This window comes from Coptis chinensis, chromosome 7, assembly GCF_015680905.1.
Source record: "Coptis chinensis isolate HL-2020 chromosome 7, ASM1568090v1, whole genome shotgun sequence".
NCBI lineage: Eukaryota > Viridiplantae > Streptophyta > Magnoliopsida > Ranunculales > Ranunculaceae > Coptis > Coptis chinensis.
Window position 1 is genome coordinate 96,112,520 of NC_141462.1, and position 20,529 is coordinate 96,133,048.

General features: G+C 37.8%; 2 protein-coding genes and 1 long non-coding RNA gene across 4 annotated transcripts; all 3 read left to right on the top strand.

The window, feature by feature from the left end:
* The first annotated feature begins 3,090 nt into the window (after positions 1-3,090).
* LOC147490278 (Lung seven transmembrane receptor family protein) lies at positions 3,091-7,458 on the top strand. Its single transcript, XM_086570290.1, has 5 exons — positions 3,091-3,825; positions 3,903-4,836; positions 6,037-6,132; positions 6,524-6,660; positions 6,880-7,458. The coding sequence occupies exons 1-5, from the start codon at positions 3,593-3,595 to the stop codon at positions 7,055-7,057; spliced, it is 1,578 nt and encodes a 525-aa protein (XP_086426416.1). The 5' UTR covers positions 3,091-3,592; the 3' UTR covers positions 7,058-7,458.
* A 716-nt stretch (positions 7,459-8,174) lies between these two features.
* GLY1 (NAD-dependent glycerol-3-phosphate dehydrogenase family protein) lies at positions 8,175-13,482 on the top strand. 2 transcript variants are annotated; one of them, XM_086572141.1, is made up of 9 exons: positions 8,175-8,645; positions 9,166-9,302; positions 9,933-10,038; positions 10,217-10,418; positions 10,556-10,643; positions 10,995-11,142; positions 12,520-12,669; positions 12,750-12,899; positions 13,249-13,482. In XM_086572141.1, exons 1-9 carry the CDS (start codon positions 8,271-8,273, stop codon positions 13,261-13,263), a joined length of 1,371 nt encoding a protein of 456 aa, XP_086428267.1. In that variant the 5' UTR covers positions 8,175-8,270; the 3' UTR covers positions 13,264-13,482. The 2 variants fall into 2 exon arrangements, with proteins under 2 accessions (XP_086428267.1, XP_086428268.1); XM_086572142.1 differs by having other exon boundaries at positions 8,176-8,645; positions 9,149-9,302.
* A 1,063-nt stretch (positions 13,483-14,545) lies between these two features.
* On the top strand, positions 14,546-16,031 carry LOC147490280 (uncharacterized). The gene is made up of 2 exons (XR_015201834.1): positions 14,546-14,863; positions 15,563-16,031. It is a non-coding gene; the product is annotated as an uncharacterized LOC147490280 (long non-coding RNA).
* The last annotated feature ends 4,498 nt before the right edge of the window (positions 16,032-20,529 follow it).

A 20,529-nucleotide genomic window follows, 5' to 3' on the forward strand; every position in this document is an offset into this window, starting at 1 on the left:
TAGCGGATATGTGGATCAGACCTCACAATTCGGCTTGTGCACATTATAACAATCTTAAGTTTTACTAATATGGTGCACGTGCTACGCATGCCGAGATTATACACACCCATGTTGGTCCTTTCAGTACAAAAAAGTAAAAAAAAAATGGCTGAGAGAGAATGACTAATTTAATCCTATAATACAACAATTTTTACATTTATACTTGAATAGTTTTTCGAAATTTAACAAATTGTTTAGGGACAAAATTGGCATGAAAAAAGTGACCAAAAGTCACACTTTTTTAATATTTATTCACTATTGTGGCACTGTAGGATTATTAAAGTATTAAAGATAAACAACAAAGGTTTGAAAAGGTGAACATTTTTGCATGTTAAAATTCCCAACACTAGTTCCTTATAATCCCCTGTTAATGTGCAGTGCCTACCTGTTGGCACTCGTATCCTACTTGTAATTTCAAATTCAACATAGATGGATTAGCTAGGGTCTTACTGTCCTTAGAGATGAATATAACAGTTGTCTGTTACGCTTTGCTCCACCATTTCGTCGAGGATCAACATTGTTTGACTGTTGAAACTTTGGCACTCTCAATGACCCTACATATGTTTCTGCAACTTCTTCGGCTCACAAATGTTTCTCTTTGAAAGTTGAAGCTGATGCTCAGCACTTGTTCTGCTGCATTTTAAATTTTTAAGCTCAATCTCAACCAGTTACCTTAGTAGTTAATAGTTATCTAGAGGAGCTAGAATTTTGTGGAAGATGCCTCTGGCTACACTACATTTGATTCTGAACAAGCGAGTAATTACGACTGGTTGCACAATTCAACAATTGCACATTTGCTTCTTCCTGATATAGGGATACTACTCTCGCTCTTGGACTACATTTTGGTAATAAATATGAAATACATTTTGAACTTCATTTTTCGCTGAATACTGCCCTTCTTTCATTCAATAGCAATAACTGTGACATTACAAGTACTAATAAATGATGGGATAGGGTTGTCCAAGTGGTTCGCAGCCCACTTGGCAAACAGATGAGCAGAAGAGTTTTGATCTCTCTTAATCCAAAGGAAATTACATCTACTAGCTGAACTACTTACTACAATAAACTCTCTCAGGCTCTACAAGAGCACTCATTAGAGCTTGATTGTCACCATTTATATCCACCTCATGTACACTCATTTTTTTTATAAGTATTAAGGCCACCCAAGCTGTTTTTAGGATTGCCTCTTCCACATCTCTAGCTCGATATCTTCTGTGAGTTGCTCTTACTACTTCACCTGTTGAGTTCCATAGAATTGCACCTGTTGCTCCAAGTCCTGATGCCCTGTCAAAACCAGCATCAAAACATACATAAACTGTTGTGTTATGCATATTTTGAGTACTTACATTAGACCTCATTCTATCATTGTTACAGGCTTACAGCTAGTGCTAGGCCGATCCTTATGAGCATTATTACTAGTAGAGCAATTATGAATTGGGTTTAGTGTTACTCCCCATTCAAATGTATTCAATTCTCCTCCTGATAGGCCTCCGTGCACTTGGTCCAGAGATTGGTAGTTTGTCTGAGAAGTCCTTCCCTGTTAGGTATACAACCTTCAAACTTAACTTTGTTCCTTATAGTCCATATTTGATGTAGCAGGATACATGCAAATACCCCCTTACTGGTCACTTCTTGGATTGGATTGAAGCACAAGTTGATGATTATTTTATTGATCTAATCCTTTAAGTTCCAATAAGCATATGCATCAGTTCTGCAGGAAAGACAAGATGCAAACCATACACTCCTTACCCATTCACATGAGAAAAATAGATGAATTGCATTTTCCTCTTGCGTAAAACATAAAGGGCAAGATAGATTAGAGTTAAGTTTCTTGTTTCTCAGAGTATCCCCAGTTGACAAACCACCAGAGTAAAGTTTCCAAATAAAGAATTGCCAATTAGAAGCAAGGTCAAGTTTCAAGATTATATTAGTAGTAAATAGCTAGTAGTAATCTTACTGAAACTTGATTCAGCACAATGATTCTCCAACTGATCACTTATCAGGCATCGGTATGCCTCTTTAACAGAGAAACGACCTTTTCTAGAGTTAAACATGAGAGTTTATCTCCTCATCTCTTTCCTGGCCTGATGGTAATATTCTTGATAGTTTGTATTATGGGATTAGGAAAAAGCTCCTTGAGCAACTCCTCATTCCATTCAAAGTCATTCACAAACTTAAGCTCAGCCACTTTCATGTGATAACTATTGGGCCTAGTATAGGTATAGTCACTGAAAAGACAAAGATTTCCAGACATAGTTATCCATGGGTTGTGAAAGACTTGTATTGATTTGTCATATCTAATGCTCCAAATGGAGCCCTTAGAGAATCTTTAGGAGAGCTACAAAAAAAACACCAAAATTTTGAAAAAAAAACACTCAAAATTTTGAACAAAAAAAACACCAAACCAAAAAAACACCAAGCAACTTTAGGAGCAACATCAAATTTTCGACATCAAACTACGCGGTTTTGGATAAACTAAGAATATAAATTTTATTTTTTCCAAAACGGCGCCACTAAAAAGCCCAACCGATAAAGTTCAGTTCTACGCGGTTTTGAGAAAACCGCGCCATGTATCGCATACATAAACTTTTTTTTTTTTTTTTTTCCCATCTCTAGCGGTTTTCACAAAAACCGCAAAACCGCGCCATATAAAAGCCCATTAGCAAAACCATATAATGATTTGATTAGAAGCCCATTGGAACCAAAATTGGCGATTTGGAAAGTGAAATTTGGTGTGAAAAACACCAAATGAAATTTAGGTTGATATCAGGTTGATATCACTCCTAAAGATGCTCTTATCCACCAACTCCATAGATTTTGAAATGCCCATCCAAAAATAGAATGCATCATAAAAGTAATTCCTAGCCCCATCCAAGGGCCACAAGTTGTGATAAATGGTTTTAATGGATATATGGTCCAAAGACAGTCAGAGTCATGAAAAAGTTTCCACCCATGTAACCCATGTTTAGCAATGCTTTATTCATATATGCTGTTTTCCTGAACCCAAGACCCCTATGGCCTTAGAAGCACATAGTTTGTCCCAGTTAGAGTGTGGATAGTTGATTTATCTTCCATAAAAAAATCCCTACACGCTTTGTCAATCGTGACACAAGTCATAGCTGGAATAACATAGGTGAAACTTTATAAAAACAGAACGGCCAGCTTGAGAGAGCACTTTTGCTATGTAGCCTTTAATCTTGGTATGAACTCTATGAACCAAGTAATCAAACTCTTCACATTGTTTTTTACTTGCAAAGAGTATATGCACCCCAGTACCCCACCACCCTATGGAAATGCCTTGCTCAAGAATCTGTTGAGCAGCTTGTTATCAACTTGTTAAGCTTGTTTGTTATATATGTACATTGTTTGATATTTCGTGTGAGGAATATTATTAAGTGGTCGATATTTCTGCGTCATGTACTGAAATATGTGTATCGAGATTTTGGAACATCCCCATAATAAAATGTCGGCGAGTGAAGTCGCCTTCCACAGAGAGTGAGAAAGGAATGATGATGACTAGTAATAATACAATGAAACAATTAACGTTTTATTTATGTTTATGTGTTTATTGTTAATCTCCAACTCAATTATTGAAACCAAAGCTTCGATCCATGAATATTCAAGTGAATCATTTATGCCACAATCAACATCATTCTTCTTTCATGGGGGCAGTGAAGGCCTATATGCTTCTTCTTCTTCTTCTTCTTCTTCTTTAAAGGTTCCAAATAAACCTGCTGCTACCTCTGAAGACAATAATAATTCTTACAATGGCAAGTCTTTCATTCGGTATGCCTCTTTCACAATTCGTTTGATTTGAACATAATAATTAGTGGTCTGTTTATTTAAGTTTTTGATCATTTCAGGTTTGAATCTGTTACGTTTCGGAGGACGAATGAGTCTACTGTCAAGGTTAATCCCATACAAACACATACTGGGCTCGTTGAAGCAATAATAGTTGAGGTGAGAGACAGAGGGAGAATTGGTGGTTCGTTTGTTAATTCTGATGCGTTATGCTGCAGTCCAGAAATTGCCAAGACTAAATCTTGCAAGACTGGTGAAGTAATTATTCACCAAAATCCAGACAACTCGGAGTGGCCAAAACGAATTCAGACTTTCTTTGAAGGGAAGAATGAAGAAGCTAATATGGTACCTCAGACTGTTGAAATAACTAGTACAGGAATGTATTATTTATATTTCATGTTTTGTGATCCAATGCTAAAGGGCACGACAATCAGTGGTAGAACCGTTTGGAGAAACCCGGGAGGGTATTTGCCTGGAAAGATGGCACCATTGATGACATTCTACGGTTTCATGTCTTTAGCTTACCTTGTACTTGGTTTAATCTGGTTTCTTCAGTTTGTTCGTTTTTGGAAAGATGTACCTCAACTGCACTACCACATTACGGCTGTTATTGCTCTGGGAATGTCTGAGATGGCATTGTGGTACTTTGAATATGCAAACTTTAACTCTACCGGGAGCAGACCAATGGGCATTACAATTTGGGCTGTTACTTCCAGTGCGGTTAAGAAAACTGTTTCTCGTCTTCTACTTTTAGTGGTTTCGATGGGCTATGGGGTTGTAAGACCAACCCTTGGTGGGATAACCTCAAAAGTACTTCTTCTTGGAGTAATCTATTTTGTGGCTTCAGAGGCACTTGAGCTTGTTGAACATTTGGGAAATATCAATGACTTTTCGGGTAAAGCAAAGCTCTTTCTAGTGCTTCCTGTGGCTCTTTTAGATGCCTGCTTTATCCTTTGGATCTTCTCATCCCTGTCAAAAACTCTAGAAAAGCTTCAGGTAAAGTGGTAGAATACTGTGTCAACAAACATTTAGCATTGATTCACTTTATATGCATATTCTTAGATTGGTCTGTTAAGTATGGAGCATGATCACCACGTGGTTAGTTTCCAAATCTGAATTGGAAACATGGACCCACCAGCACTACTTCTCCTAAACGGTGATGAACAAGTAAATTGGTTCCTCACGTTCTCTATAAATACCCCAAGGTATTTGAGAATTAATAAGACACAACTAATAGAGCTTATAGTGTACGGGGCGCGTAGCGAGTTATTGGAGTGGTAATTAGTGTAAGGCAATAGCTAAATTTGTGAGTGCATTGTGATAGTGCCAAAAGTGTGCGTGTGAGAGAAAGATTGGTGTTTGTGTGAGGCTCGTGACATTGTAAACAACTCTTTGATTATAGTAGATTTTGGTGCGTTTGTGGACGTAGGCAATTGCCAAACCTCGTAAGTTCCTTGTGTTCGTTTATTCTTTATTATTTCATTATTGTTTTAGTGGTTGTATTGGTATTCTTGTTTTGTCATTGATTCCAAGATCTTGAGGATAATTGTCGTTAGTCGGGATTACTGTGATCTCTAATTCCTAACATGGTCATCATAAAATCGTTAGAAACTGGAAATGTTATTATAATCTCTAACTTACTGTGTTCAGAAGATTAATATGTTTGGGTCGCTATTCTTCTAATTATACTAAGATAATTAATGAAAGTAGATCAATGTATGAAAGCAATGCGAAAAGTTTCAAGTGAGGAATAGCATTCACATGAACATATTGGCATTGATGCACATTTTCGTTTTTATAAGTAGGCATATATTCTTCTTACTTGCGTCATTTCAGCTGTACACTTTATTTTGAGATCTTAACTTTTAACTGCAGGCTTTGGGAGTCTGGTTGTTATTTTTTTGCGAAGATATACATAAATTTGTTCATTCTTTTCTTAGTAATACAATGTACACATCAAGACTTCAGATGCGATTGTAACTCTCTTGTCGGATAAATAGCTATGCTAGTCTTTTGCTTCGTATTATGTTTGGTTTGCTATGTAACTTTTGGATTGATAAGAATACAAAATTAAAATAAGGTAAATTAGATATTATTGATAAGTATGAAAAAAAATACAATGCACATCAATCCTGCACTTGAAGTCTTGTGTGGCAGTTAAGTTGTCTTTGGATTGATCTTATCCTATCTCTACAGATGAGGAGAAGCCTGGCTAAACTAGAGCTTTATCGCAAGTTCACCAATTCTTTGGCCATATCTGTGTTGGTCTCTGTTGCTTGGATTGGCTATGAGGTAAGTTGTATATTTTGCTCATCTCACAAGACTTCTTTTCTTTTATACATAATCAACTAAGACCATGGTTTTCTAGAACAGGCTGTTTGATATGTAAAAGCTGTCTTCTAGAAGATGTGAACTTTTTTATATTGAAGTTGACATTTATTCTGGACACCATTTAATTTCTGTGCATCAATGGCTAAGCAGTAAGCAGTCTCTATTGAAACTTGACAAGTTTTTTGTTTATATTTCAACTTTTTTATAGAATACACTTTTATATGCATAACTAGATTCAATAATTGTTGTATGGACTTTCAGATAATGGGTGTCAAGTGGTCAAGGTCATGTATTCTTTTCCCCTTTTAATTGATGTAAATATTTTTAACCTCCCTTATTTGTGTTGTTGCAGCTGTACTTCAATGCAACTGATCCATTGAGTGAACTTTGGCGGAGAGCATGGATCATCTCTGCATTTTGGACTGTGTTAGCATATCTACTCCTCGTGGTCATTTGCATCCTCTGGGCTCCTTCACAAAATCCAACTAGGTACTTGTTGCATCTTCTTTAGATGATCCATTGATCCTGTATAAAGATCTGAATGATAAATTCCTGTAACAAACAAACAGTTGTTTATTTGTTGAAAATTTCAAGTTTATACTTATGAATAATCAATGACATCAATACAAATGCATTCTAATTTCCTTGTTGTCTTGATGGCTAATAAGAAACTTATTTTGTTGGTATTGTCTCTATGAATCCCTGCAGATATGCATATACAGAAGAGACAGGGGATGACTTTGACGAGGAGGGTATCTCACTGACAAGCAGTGGGATGAAATTGCCGGGGGACATCCCAGTGGAGCGGAAAGAAAGAAAGGTACCTGCTGCTGCAGAGCATGTGTTTGGACTGGGAGAAGATGTTTTGGAGGATAAACGAGAATGATGTCTGTTCGTTTGCTCATGTTGTCTGGCAATTAGTGGTTTGACCTTTCTTATTCGTTCCAGATGATGTCTATGCTCTGTTGTACGGTTGTACCTCATGTTTTACATGTAAGGAGGAGCTGAGAAAAAGTATGTGAAGACAGAAGAAGACGGTTGAAGACAAATTACTCAATTTAGGGTTAAATACTAGTCATGTGGTCGGTTGAAAGCCAATAAAAATTTGAAACAGGTGGCAAGAACTCATTAAGCTGCCCCGTTCTTCAGGTTTTGGTCTCATACTCTCATATATTCTGTAGACTTGTGAGTTCATTTCGGAGCAGGAATAACTTGTATGTTGCTTCAGATGTTTGGGCTCTGTGATATTGTATATTGTACTTTAAAATGGAGATAAGGCTTTTCTTACGCTCGTCTCAGTTGGTAAGATCTATTTAGAAAATTATGTTGGTTAATTGAGTTAAGCAATTCTCCTTCTGTTTTCAATGAGACTTTGAACTATCGAAGCAGTCCCTGTTCTTATGTCAAAAAAGATCGTGCTCTTGGTCTTGAAGGAACCTACTCATCTTCAGGAATCCATGAAACTCTTGTAGAAGCACTTTCAGATATCAGTCTCCAACGCGATTTTGTTCTGCATTCCTAGTATGATCTTAAAATACTTTGCATTGTGTGGCTTGGATATAGTCATAGGCTGTCCAAATTCCATCACGAAAAGACACTGCAAAATTCCTCAAGTGGGTTGAACTGCATCAAATCCACAGCCCAACCTAGCCGGTTCCAGATTTCCTAGGTTACATGGAGACGCCATATTTTGAAAAAAAATCCGTGTCAGATATGTATCCACGTGTCCGTATTGGACATATATTGCATGTAATTTATTTCGAATTTTGATATTTTGTCGTGTCCGATAATTTTGATCAGTGTCCGATACGGAGTATCAATGTAACCTAGCTGATTTCCATTAAGAGTGACAAATGTTTCGAGGAGGAGTGACAAGTGTTTCGAAGAGTGTCAATGTAACCTTGCTGATTTCTATTAAGAGTGACAAGTGTAACCTGCACAGGGAAATGTTTCGAGGAGTTAAAAAAAGGCTGCACAGTCAACACAGACTACTGCGCTGTCAGAACGCACGTTCAGTTGGTTACTTGGTTAGTTATCCATGAAAAAAGTTTTGTGTTGAGTTAACAAACTACTACTTCTATGAGAGAATCTTCTTAATAATGGCGGCTCTCTACTTGGAACCTTCACCTCTAATCAACCCTCTCTTCTCTTCTTCTTCTTCTCAAACGCATGCACACGCGCCATACATTCTAAGATTCCACCAAAAAGTCCCCAAACTTATCCCTTTATTCTCTACCACCAAACCATGTCCATGTTCTACTAATCCTATGGGTATAGACTTCCCGCCAGAACAAGAAACTGACAAGACTGAAAACTACTGTGACTCCATTCAGTCTAACAAGATTGTTAGAGTTTCGGATAGTCGTAGTAAAGACAGTCGTAAGATTGTAAGAGTTGCTTGGGAGAAGTTAGTGAGGTGGTCTCGTTCTTGGCGTTCCAAGTCCAAGACTGATGTTCTCCAGCGCACCAAAAAGGTCAACTTAATTTATTCTTCCTGCTTTCATCATTTTCCCCCAAAGTCCAATTGCCAATGTCTAGAATTATGATGAAACCAGTCAGTGTTTTAAATGTAGTTTGTTAATTACATTGCATTGTTAAATACTTGAATATAGACACACGGAATGTTAATGTTGGAGACCATTTAAAGAGTTGCACTTACTAGTGCAGTCTTGGGTATAATTTGACAGGGCACAAATATGTAGGACAGACCATTATTGACGTTTTCGTAATCTTTTAATCCATGGTATTGAAAGTGCTTCAAAATCTAAAAATAATGAATTTCATTTACAAATGTGAAGATTTATTCTGATGAATTGTGAAAAGGAAAAGATATTTTGTATGCTGCTCCAAAATGAAATTGGAGTGCATTGTTGTGTTTTAGGCTTTTAACTTGTGGTTGCACCGGTGGGACTTTTCCACTGGTTTGCTTATTTACATTTTGTTTGGATATATGTTTTGTGCATTGTGATTGATGTAGGTGAGGATCTTTATTAGGTTGTAGTGCTTGGAGGTGGATCGTTTGGTACCGCTATAGCTGCTCATGTTGCAAATAATAAGTCTGAAATGGAGGTTAAGTTGCTTCTACGTGATCCTCTTGTTTGTGGCTCTATTAATCAACATCATTACAACTGGTAAGTATCTCAATCTGCTTCTATATGTATCACTGTTGATGCTATCTGCTTTTCTGTTGACCCCTTCTCTCCATAAACCGGAAAGTTTCTACTCAAGGGAATCCTTGAATCTATTGCTCCATGACACTTTGATATAGAGATTTTACAACTGTTTAAACCCACTAAATCTTGATATTGAGGGGGCCTAGATCCTCCTTGTAGATTTTGTGGTGACAACAGAAAGATTTCCATGTAATGTTTATACTATAGTATTGGATATAGAGTGAAGTCCTAGTCAACGACTGGTTTTAGTAATTGTATTTGACCTAGTCTGGCTTATGTTTATTCTGGGATACTCCATATATCCACTGAAAAATCCCTTACCTTCCTAAAAGCAAAATTAAGCTCTTCTTCCTAATATAACCTTGTGGTCATGGTGCTGTTGTGGTGGTCATAGGGGCATCATGGCTTCAGGTGTTGTTGTATGGCTATTATCGTATTTGTTTTTGATTGATGAATGGACAATTACTAACTCTAAACAGGGTGTTCGTCAGTTTTATGGTGTTATTAGAGGAGGGGTCTCATATGTTATAGTCATTTTTCATTAAACTTTTTTGTTTGTTTATTTTTTGTCCTCTCCCCCTCCGTCAGCAAATACTTCCCAGAACACAAGCTACCTGAAAATGTTGTTGCAACAAGTGATGCCAAAGCTGCCTTACTGGGTGCAGATTTTTGCTTACATGCTGTACCTGTGCAGGTCTCAATTTTACGTTTTTGTTGATGTTACATCAGTGATTCTGTTACAAAAGATAATTCTGGACAACTGGGCATTTATTTCCTTTACATCCTTGACAACAATCTCGTGTGACACTATTTTCCATTAAATCAGCTCATGGTGAGGATTTTATATCTTAAATCAGTTTGTCTTGATGCAGTTCAGTTCATCTTTTCTTGAGAGCATCTCAGAGCATGTTGATCCGAACTTGCCGTTCATATCACTCAGTAAGGGGCTCGAGTTGAATACATTGAGAATGATGTCTCAGATTATTCCGCAAGCACTGGGAAACCCTCGACAACCATTTGTTGCATTATCTGGTCCATCGTTTGCCTTGGAGTTGATGAAGAAATTGCCAACAGGTTGCCTAAATAATGTTTTCAGAAAAAGTTGGAATATTTTTCTTACATCATCGTGCATTTCAAGCCCCGTTAGTCACCAGTGCATGTTATATAGCCCCTTGAAAAGATTTCCTTGTAACCGGTTTGTTTTCCTGCAGCAATGGTGGTAGCATCTAAAGACAAGAACCTTGCAAGTGCTGCTCAGCAGTTATTAGCTTCTCGGCATCTGAGGATAAGCACATCTAGGTAACTGTCTCTGTTAACACTGTTGAATAAAATAATGTTATTTTCTGAAGGGAGTTTTAATGAATACAGTAGGTGGGAGGGTAGTTATGAATTTCACATAGAAATGACAAACACATGTATGGGTGTTTGTGTAGTTAAATTAGTTTAGAGACGAACTTTTCACTGCAATGACATCTACTAGAAATATCAATTCCGTACATGTCTCAATTTCATGTTTATACTTCTCCATTTTAATTTTAACTTAAAATTTTCTATATAGATTTGAGTATATCCTTGTGTTGGATAGAGTTAGTTTAATTTTCTTGGAAATATCTACTTCAGTGGTTCAGCTTATAACCTATCGTACTCCAGTGATGTTACAGGGGTTGAAATTGCGGGTGCCCTCAAGAATGTTCTTGCCATAGCAGCTGGTATTGTCGAGGGTATGGAGCTTGGAAATAATTCTATGGCAGCACTTGTTGCACAAGGTTGTTCAGAGATACGATGGCTAGCAACAAAGGTATTTGTATCAATTTACTTACAGACCATTCTTTAGCTTTAATTTGTTTGTAGCTACTTGGAATATACTGATGTGTACTTCGGAATAATACAATACTACTTGTTAATCTTCTCTTTGAAAATTACCTGGAAATCAGTTTCCCAGTCAACTAGTCGTTTTCTTGGAAAACTTGTTTGTGTTCCCACCAGAACTCAATCCTGAGTTGCTGGTAAAAGTTGTTTACCTAACTGAATTTTTATTGAAAACACATTTCCTCAGATGTTACTCCAAATTTATGGCTAAGTCAAATTTGTTAGTGTAACTTTCAAGTAATATCATGCAATTCTTGTTTCCTTGTCGTTCCCTATTCGTTTCCCCTCTATTAATACTTGGCATTTACCATGTAAAAAAAATTAAAAAAAAAGAAAAACAAAAATCCAGGGCCTTTCACGTTTTCTTGTTTCATTCCCTGCATCCTCTTAACCATTCTAGTCGCAATTTTGCAGATATTTAATCTTATTAAATGACTCATATCCAACATGGTTTGTTCACCCTTATCCTTCTCATCCTATGTTTTCGTTGTGTCAACAGTGGTACCTTGAATTAGGATTTGCAGGTAACTATCCTAATAGGAGGTCAAACTGTCAAACTCTGGTGGGAATAGTTTAACATCATATAGAGATTTGCATTGCGATGCATGAGAATGATGATGACTACCGCCCATTTAGGCAGGAAGCAATGTTTGTTAACCTTGCAAGTCTAATTTTTCTGGCGTCTGGTTTATCATGAAAAGGCGCAAATTGAGAAAAGGATGCCCTTAAAGACTATGCCATAACGTGATCTTTGAACGTATGCAACGGATTCTGCCATGTCACCCAATCGTTTTTGTAGTTTGTTGTTAATATCTTCTACCTTAAGTGCTTGTTTCATATGCTGTTGTCTTCCCACTTGGGCTGGTCCTGTTACATAAAAGACAGTTTACTGAAAAGGTTGATCGATCACTAATCATGAATTTTCTCACCCAGATGTTTTGTCCATGTTAATAGACTGGTGTGTTTTACAAATAATAACGTAATATTTCATTAATGAAAGAGCATAAGTACAACGCATACACATACAAGGGAAGGAATCTCATGTCTGTTTCTCTTCAAATTCTTTTCTTGCCTTGCAATTCAGAATAACTTTAAAAAAAACAAAAAAACAGAAGACCGTCCATTTCAAAATGTAGAAGTTTTGGTTTGAGTTTCTTCTTGATTTTGTGGCTGTTTCTTCAGGTTTTGAGTATCCCTCCAGACCGTCTTGACTTTTGAGTCTAATTCTTTGCTCTCCATTGCTTTCTAGAAATTGATATTGTTGGAATAGACATCTTATAATTGCTTTCTCATATGAGATATGAAGATGGGAGCAAAGTCAGCAACAATTACAGGTTTATCAGGAAGTGGAGACATTATGCTTACGTGTTTTGTAAATCTATCAAGAAATAGAACAGTTGGAGTGCGTCTTGGAAAAGGAGAAAAGCTTGATGATATATTGAGTTCCATGAATCAGGTGATTTAAAAAATTATTTTCCCGAGTTTGCTTCAAGTCTGCTCTCTCTGTTTTGATTGTTTAGTGCTGTATTGATGTAGGTAGCGGAAGGTGTATCAACAGCTGGAGCTGTGATCGCATTAGCGCAGAAATACAATGTTAAAATGCCGGTCTTAACTGCCGTTGCTCGGATAGTTGACAATGAACTGACACCACAGAAGGCTGTTCTTGAATTGATGAGCCTCCCTCAGGTAAGAAGAAGACAAGATTCTGCAACGTTTTTTATAATTGAAGTAGTGAGATGTGGATTCGCAATGTGGAATATGCACTGATCGCAATCAGAACCAGGTCCTAGAACCTATCTGAACTTGAACATTCCTGTAATACTGTTGGATTACAGAAAAAAAGTAACTCAGTAACTCAGTAACAATAGTTTCCACTTGAATCACAGGTCATGAATGCTATGAAATTAAGACATATAGGCACTTGTCCTCTACAGTCATGCAACATCCATTCCTAGATTTCATTTAGTCATTGGAATACTTATTGTCTATGACATTCCTGTAATACTGTTGGATTGAAATTGTCATTGGAATGCAGGTTGAAGAAGTTTGAATAACCTTAGTGAAGCTATGAAGATCTTGAGTTTGTGAATAATGTTTGATGTATTAATCATTTTATTTTTTAGCCTTGGAAGTTGGAATCATTTTCAACCAATTTTGTAACTTGGCAATGACAGGATTTTGTATGTGATGTAGAACTTTACTCAGCGAGAAGAAATGAAGAGAAACAGTTTTGGAAATTTCCAATGTAGCATATTGGCTAGTTCAGCTTGAACTGTGATTAAATATTGTCCTTTGTGTGAGTTTAGTTGCAACTTATAGCGCGTCTTTTTAAATGTGGGTAGGCTATTCTCAAACATGTATTTGACACTTCTAGTTTGCTGAAGAAATTAAATTTGGTTGGTTGGGTGTTATAAAATTCTTCACTTATTAGAGCATTCCCAATGCAAGTCATTATGGTGGGTTTGTGACTTTATTCACCTCAAGATGGTTCAAAACATTTGCCCAATGCAAAGGTGAATACTAAAGTGACTATTTTCCCAAGTCAAAATGAATGTGAAACTTTCAACCGACATAGCGGTTGAGTTGTGAACTTATGATGGGATTCCATTCCTCGTGTGTTTTTTAAAAAAAAGTGGGGGTTTTTTTTTTTCGGACGGAATATTTCATTTCGTCTCGCATGATTTTTCGACTTTTTTTCGTTTTTTTTAAAATTTCAGACGGGATGTTTCATTCCGTCCGGTTTTTTTTTTATTTTTACGTCCAGACGGAATTCCATCCGAGATTAATATTCACCTTTGCATTGGGCAATTTCACCTTGCTTTTCACCAAAACGGTAGAAAATATGGAAAATACTGCCTACGTGGAGGTGAAAAGAGGGGGAAAATAATGACTCGCATTGGGAATAGAGCATTACCAATGCATGTCAATATTATTCACCTCCACATAGGCTTAATTTATACTCTTTACCACCGTTTTGGTGAAAAATAAGGTGAGGTTGCCTAATGCAAAAGTGAATATTAATTTCGGACGGGATGTTGGATTCCGTCTGAATGTAAAAATCGAAAAAAACGCGCCGGACGGAATTAAACATCCCATCTGAAATTAAAAAAAAATCGAAAAAACACGGTCTGAAAAAAAAACCCGATTTTTTTTTAAAAAAAACATACGAAACGGAATCTAATATCCCGTCCGAAGTTCACAACTCAATCACTATCTCAGTTGAAGGTTTTACTCTCGTTTTGACTTGAAAAAATAGTCACCTTGATATTCACATTTAAATTGGACAAATATTTTGAACCATAAATAAGTGAATATTGTCACATTCCCACCATATTCACTTACATTGGGAATGCTCTTATGGTTGGTTGGAAGTGACCTGTAATGGTTGCATACTTGCATCCTTAGCCTCAAAATGTTTATTTAACACACGGGCCCATATTATTGATTGTTGGGTCCCGCAATCCCGCGTACCTGATGGACAGCAGTTGTTGTACTATTGAAACTCGTCGTTGGCTGATTGCTTCAACTTTGCCCAGCTTGGAACAACCAATTCCATAACAAACATCCAAGTTCTTGGAGGTTCAGAAAAAAGGTTTTTGTTGATTTTCTCGTAACCAAATCAACTGTCAGCTGCAAGAAGTATCAAAAAGGTAATAATGGTTTGAGACTTTTTGAATTTCGGTAGATTTTTGTCTTTGATTATTTTGTATTGCTTCTAATAAGTTCGGTTTTTCATCATCTCGTTATTCAATGTCCAAATTTATATCAACTAGATGTCATGAATTGTCAACTAAGTACGTGACCACAAATTGTCAACTTATTAGCTTATCCAAATATCCTCGAGTGTGTCAAACCATTAGGTAGGATTATGATCTACAACTAATACGGTCATATATAGATTGCAAAAAGATTTGAACATGATGCAAAAATTGCTGAAGAATTTCTGCAATAGTTTACAGTCTATAATATGTAAATCCATCGAAAATTTGAGGTAGATTGTTTTTTTGTCCGTATACCGAGGAGTTATAACTTCTAAGTGACCTGTAATTTCTATGGGTTCTCGAACCAGTCCAAAGTCTGGAAGGTAGGCAGTAGGCACCCATGCATGTCCAGGATCAACCCTCCACAATTTGGCAAGGGAAATAGTCATATGATTGAACTTCATGACAACAATATCGTTCTCCCCAGAAATCACAACTCAAATCCCTGTAAATGCTAACTATTTGTGTCAAACCTCGGAAATTTTAGTTAGCTTTTTTTCTCTTGTACACCCTGCATAAGTGCATAGTAGCAACTAGGAAGTGGATTATTTTTTTCAATTCAATTTATCTACTTACTGATTTTGGCAGTTAATTGAAGGAAAATGGGACACCACGACCATCACCACCACCACCATGAAAATGATAGCTCTTACGATAACCCCTTCGTGGCTTGTTGTTGCTGTCCTTGTATTTTAATTTCTTGGATCTTTAGAGGACTTGGGAGATGCGCCTTTGTTGCTTGTTACCCTCTCTTGCAGTGCTTTGGATTGGACGAACACAGGCACCAGCATCATCACCATAGGCATTTCTAGTATCACACATTACAAGTGTATTTTCCCATTTTTTGGTTGGAATTGGTTGCTTGGTTCAGTTATAACTTATAGCGCCGTCTTTGTATTTGTTAAATCTACAGTGGATTTGTATTTGTTGTTTTGGTGGTAGGCTATTATTGATCGATTGCTTTGACGATTCTCAAACATGTATTTGACACTTCTATTTTGCCGAAGAAATTAAATTCGGCTGGTTGGAAATTGTTATAAAAAATTTCACTTATGTTTGTGATGGTTGGGGTTTAACACCGATATCAATCGATCCCCACTATTAGGAGTGTAAAAAAAAACCGTTTGACCCATCATCCAGTAGGGTACCCAGTTTTCACCCGCCACCCAAACCCGTACTGACCCGAAAAAAGACCCACCCCGCCCCGCCACTGTTTTTACGCGGTCGGGCTACGGGTGTAGGTTATATACTCAAACCCGACCAGTCAAACCGCCCGACCCGACCGTGTCAAAAGCCGTTGACCCGCACAATTTCAAGACTTTAACTCTAATATTTTTGTATTTTGTTTATATTTTCTTTTCACTTTTGTAGGAATTTGAGAGATGAATACAAACTTATGAGTTCAACATCAATTTCACATATTCAAGTTTGAACATTGGGCAAATATCAAAAGTTCAAATTCAACTTTCAAATTTCGGAAAAGATGAATCATTCATTCTTGTATTAATTTCGAATTCTTTTAATTTATATTTTATTGTTTTGTACCATAGATCCTCGCTCCTATCTTCATTTTATCATGCTATGGAAAATAATCAATTTACAAATAGTAAATCACGGGAATTTTTTTTCAAATTTACAGATATGATTTTGGGTTCAAGTTTTTTTTTTTTTTTTTTTTTTTTTTTTTTTTTTTTTTTTTTTTTTTTTATTGATTGATTCCATTTTTTTTCTCTATGTTGTGAATTAGAAATATATTACTTGCAGAATTAAAAAGTTTTTTTTGGGTTAGAATGATAATTTCCACCCGACCCGGATGACCCGCTCCGTAAGCTGACCCAACAGGTCGGGTGATGGTACTAAGACATGACACTTCAACCCGCCCTGCCCCGCCCCGCCCCGCCCCGCCCCATCCCGTCGGGGACCATTGGATTTGTATCCCCTAGACCCACTCTCGCCGGCCCATCACTATTTGACCCGCGGTTGACCCGATCCGCCCCGTATTACACCCCTACCTACTATACAGATAATTTGTATTTGAACTCAATTTAACTCCAGACAACAATCTAAATATTCCCTACAACCAAACTAATATGCACAACTCGCTAAACAACTATTAACAACAAATAATAGTGTAAAGCACTAAAAACATACCACAACACAAAGATATATCGTGGTTCGGCCAATGGTGCCTACTTTCGCAAGAGCTAATCCTTTTATAAAGTGGGAAGGAATATTACAATCACTCTTTGCAGTCTCTCACTTTACTAGATCACTCCTCTCTGTACAGGCTTGTCTCTCTGTAAATGTTATCTCTCAATCTTGATTGCTTTCAAATATTGGGTTTCTCTCTCTGTTCTTGTGTATTTTCGTGTCTCTTTCGAGTGTTGGGTTTTGCCAAAAACCCCAACCTATATTGCAAACTCGCGGTTCTACAAAAATAGAATTCTTCTGAATTTAGACATGAGCGCGGGCGCGCGCGCTAAAAACATTGGAGGTCAACCAAGGCATGGGCGCGGGTTGCGCCTTGAGCAAGACTAATCTGAGCGCGTGCGCGCTCAAGCTTCTCCACGCAGGTTGAACTCCTTTTCTCCTCATGTGAGGGATATCTCCAACAATCTCCCTCTCCCAAACAGTGAGGGGGATACCTCCATGCAATTTCCAAATCAACAGGAGGAGTCTGCTACCATTCCAGCGGTAGCACAACAAATATCAAACTTACATTTCGGTAAGACTTTGGTCATTATATCCAACCCGTTCTTGTCGGTATGAATATTCTCAATACACAAATGCTTGTCTTCGAGTACTTTCTAATCCAATGATAACGCACGTGCATGTGTTTGGATCTATAATGAAAACTCGGATTCTTGCTCAAATGGATGGTGCTCTGACTGTCACATAGAACTACAAACTGTTTCTGCTTTAGCCCTAGTTCGTCGAAGAACCTTTTCATCCATAGCATCTCTTTGCAACACTCAGTGGCTACAATATACTCGGCTTCTATAGTGGAGAGGGTAACACACTTTTGCAACTTAGATTGCCAAGAAACTGCTTCTCCTGCAAAAGTAACCAGATAACGGGAGGTGGACTTCATTGAGTCAATATCACCTGCCATGTCTGCATCAGTGTAGCCTTCAAGTAAGGGCTTACTTTCACCAAAACACAAACACGATTTGGAAGTGCCCTTGAGATATCTCAATATCCACTTAACACCTTCCCAATGTTCCTTCCCCAGATTTGACAGAAAATGGCTTACAACGCCTACGGCGAATGCAATATCCGGTCTTGTACACACTATTGCATACATTAAATTGCCCACTCCGGATGCATAAGGAATCTTTTCCATTTGACTCTGCTCATGCTCACCCTTTGGACACATCTCTTTGGTCATGCGGAAATGGCCACCAAGTTGACAACTGACTGGCTTCGCTTGATCCATGTTGAATCTCTTCAACACCTTCTCAATGTAGCTTTATTGAGAAAGCCACAACTTCCTACTCTTTCTATCACGAGTGATCCGCATCCCAAGTATCTGCTTTGCTTGACCCAAATCCTTCATCTCAAAGGATTTACTCAAGTCTTTCTTCAGCTTAAATATCTTGTTGATGTTTGGGCCAACTATCAACATATCATTCACATACAACAAGAGCACTATGAAATCCCCATCTGAAATTTTGAATAAACACACAATAATCAGAAGTAGACTTCTTGTATCCTTGCTTTGCCGTAAAGAAATCAAACTTTATGTACCACTGTCTCGGTGCTTGCTTCAACCCATATAAGCTCTTTATTAGCTTGCATACTAGGTGCTCCTTACCTTTGACCTCAAACCCCTCTGGCTGGTCCATGTAGACATCTTCTTCAAGGTCTCCATAAAGAAAAGTTGTCTTGACATCTAGTTGCTCAACCTCTAGGTTCATACTTGAGGTCATACCCAATACCACCCGAATAGAAGTCATCTTCACTATAAAATCTTATCAAAGGCAATCCCTTTCTTTTGACCAAATCCCTTCACAACAAGGCGAGCTTTGTGCCTTGGGTGTGGATTATTCTCCTCATGCTTGATTTTGTAAATCCACTTATTCTTGAGAACTTTTCTTCCTGTCGGTTTCTCAACTAACTCATAAGTGAGATTCTTATGCAAAGAATCCATCTCATCATGCATGACCTTCAACCACTTCTCTTTGTTTGTACCTTCAAGTGTCTCTTGATAGTACATAGGTTCTCCACCATCAGATAGTAAAACATACGTATGTGGTGGATACCTGGTTGAAGCTAGTCTCTCTTTGTCTGACCTCCTTGCCCCATTTACTAGTGCCTCAGGAGGATGCACTTCTGCTTGCTCAGGTGGTGGTTCATGCACTTCATCTGCATCTTCTATACCAATAGGTTATATCCCATCATGAGTAATAGGATTATCATTATGTGCTTCAAACTCATGGTTCTCTGCATTCTCAATGCCTTCTGCACGTTCCACAGTAGAAACTTCTGGTTCTGAATCAACAAGATCATTAGTGAAAGCATGTAGCTTCTCACCCTCCTTAAAGTCTGCTATGATTTGGTCTTCCAAGAACACAACATCTCGACTTCGGATTACTTTCTTGTTAATCGGATCATAGAGTTTGTAACCAAACTTTTCATCTCCATAACCCAGAAAAATGCACTAGTTGGCTTTGTCATCAAGCTTGGATCTCTCATCCTTCGGAATATGCACAAATGCCCTGCACCCAAATACCCTCAAGTATCCATAATCAACATCTCTACCTGACTATACTCTCTCTGGATAGTCACTATTCAGAGGCTTTGACGGCAATAGGTTGATCACATGCACGGCTATACGCATTGCTTCTACCTAGTAGGTTCTAGGTAGCTTAGAGTGAGACAGCATGCATCTCATCCTCTCTATAATGGTACGGTTTATTCTCTCTGCTATTCCATTCTGTTGCGGTGTCTTGGGAACGGTCTGCTCATAATCCCATGACTCTGGTAATACTCTTCAAATGGCCCAATGTACTCACCCTCATTATCTGAGCGAATACACTTCAGTAACTTCCCTGTCTCTCTTTCCACCATACTATGAAATTTATCAAACATGCCAAGTACTTCATCCTTGGTCTTTAGATTATATGCCCATACCTTTCTTGACGCATCATCAATGAAGGTCACGAAGTATAAAGCTCCCCCATGGGACTTCACTTTTATAGGACCACATAAGTCTGTGTGCACTAGTTCAAGGACATTGTCCTTTCTGTGAGACGGGAATCTTTGGAAAGATACTCTGTGTTGTTTTCCTACCAAACAGTGAGTACATGTATTTAAATGTGTACCTTTGATGTCTGGCAATGCCTTTTGCTTAGCAAGAACTTCCATCCCTTTTACGCCCATATGACACAGTCTCTTACGCCACAGTTCGGAGGAAGCTTCTTCTTCTGCCGCATTCACTTCTGCTTTATACAAACTAGCCTGTGTATTGTAAAGAGAGCAAGTTTTTTTCCCTCTGGCTGCTACAATGGAACCTCTGCTCAGTTTCCATACCCCGTTACCAAACAAGTTTACAA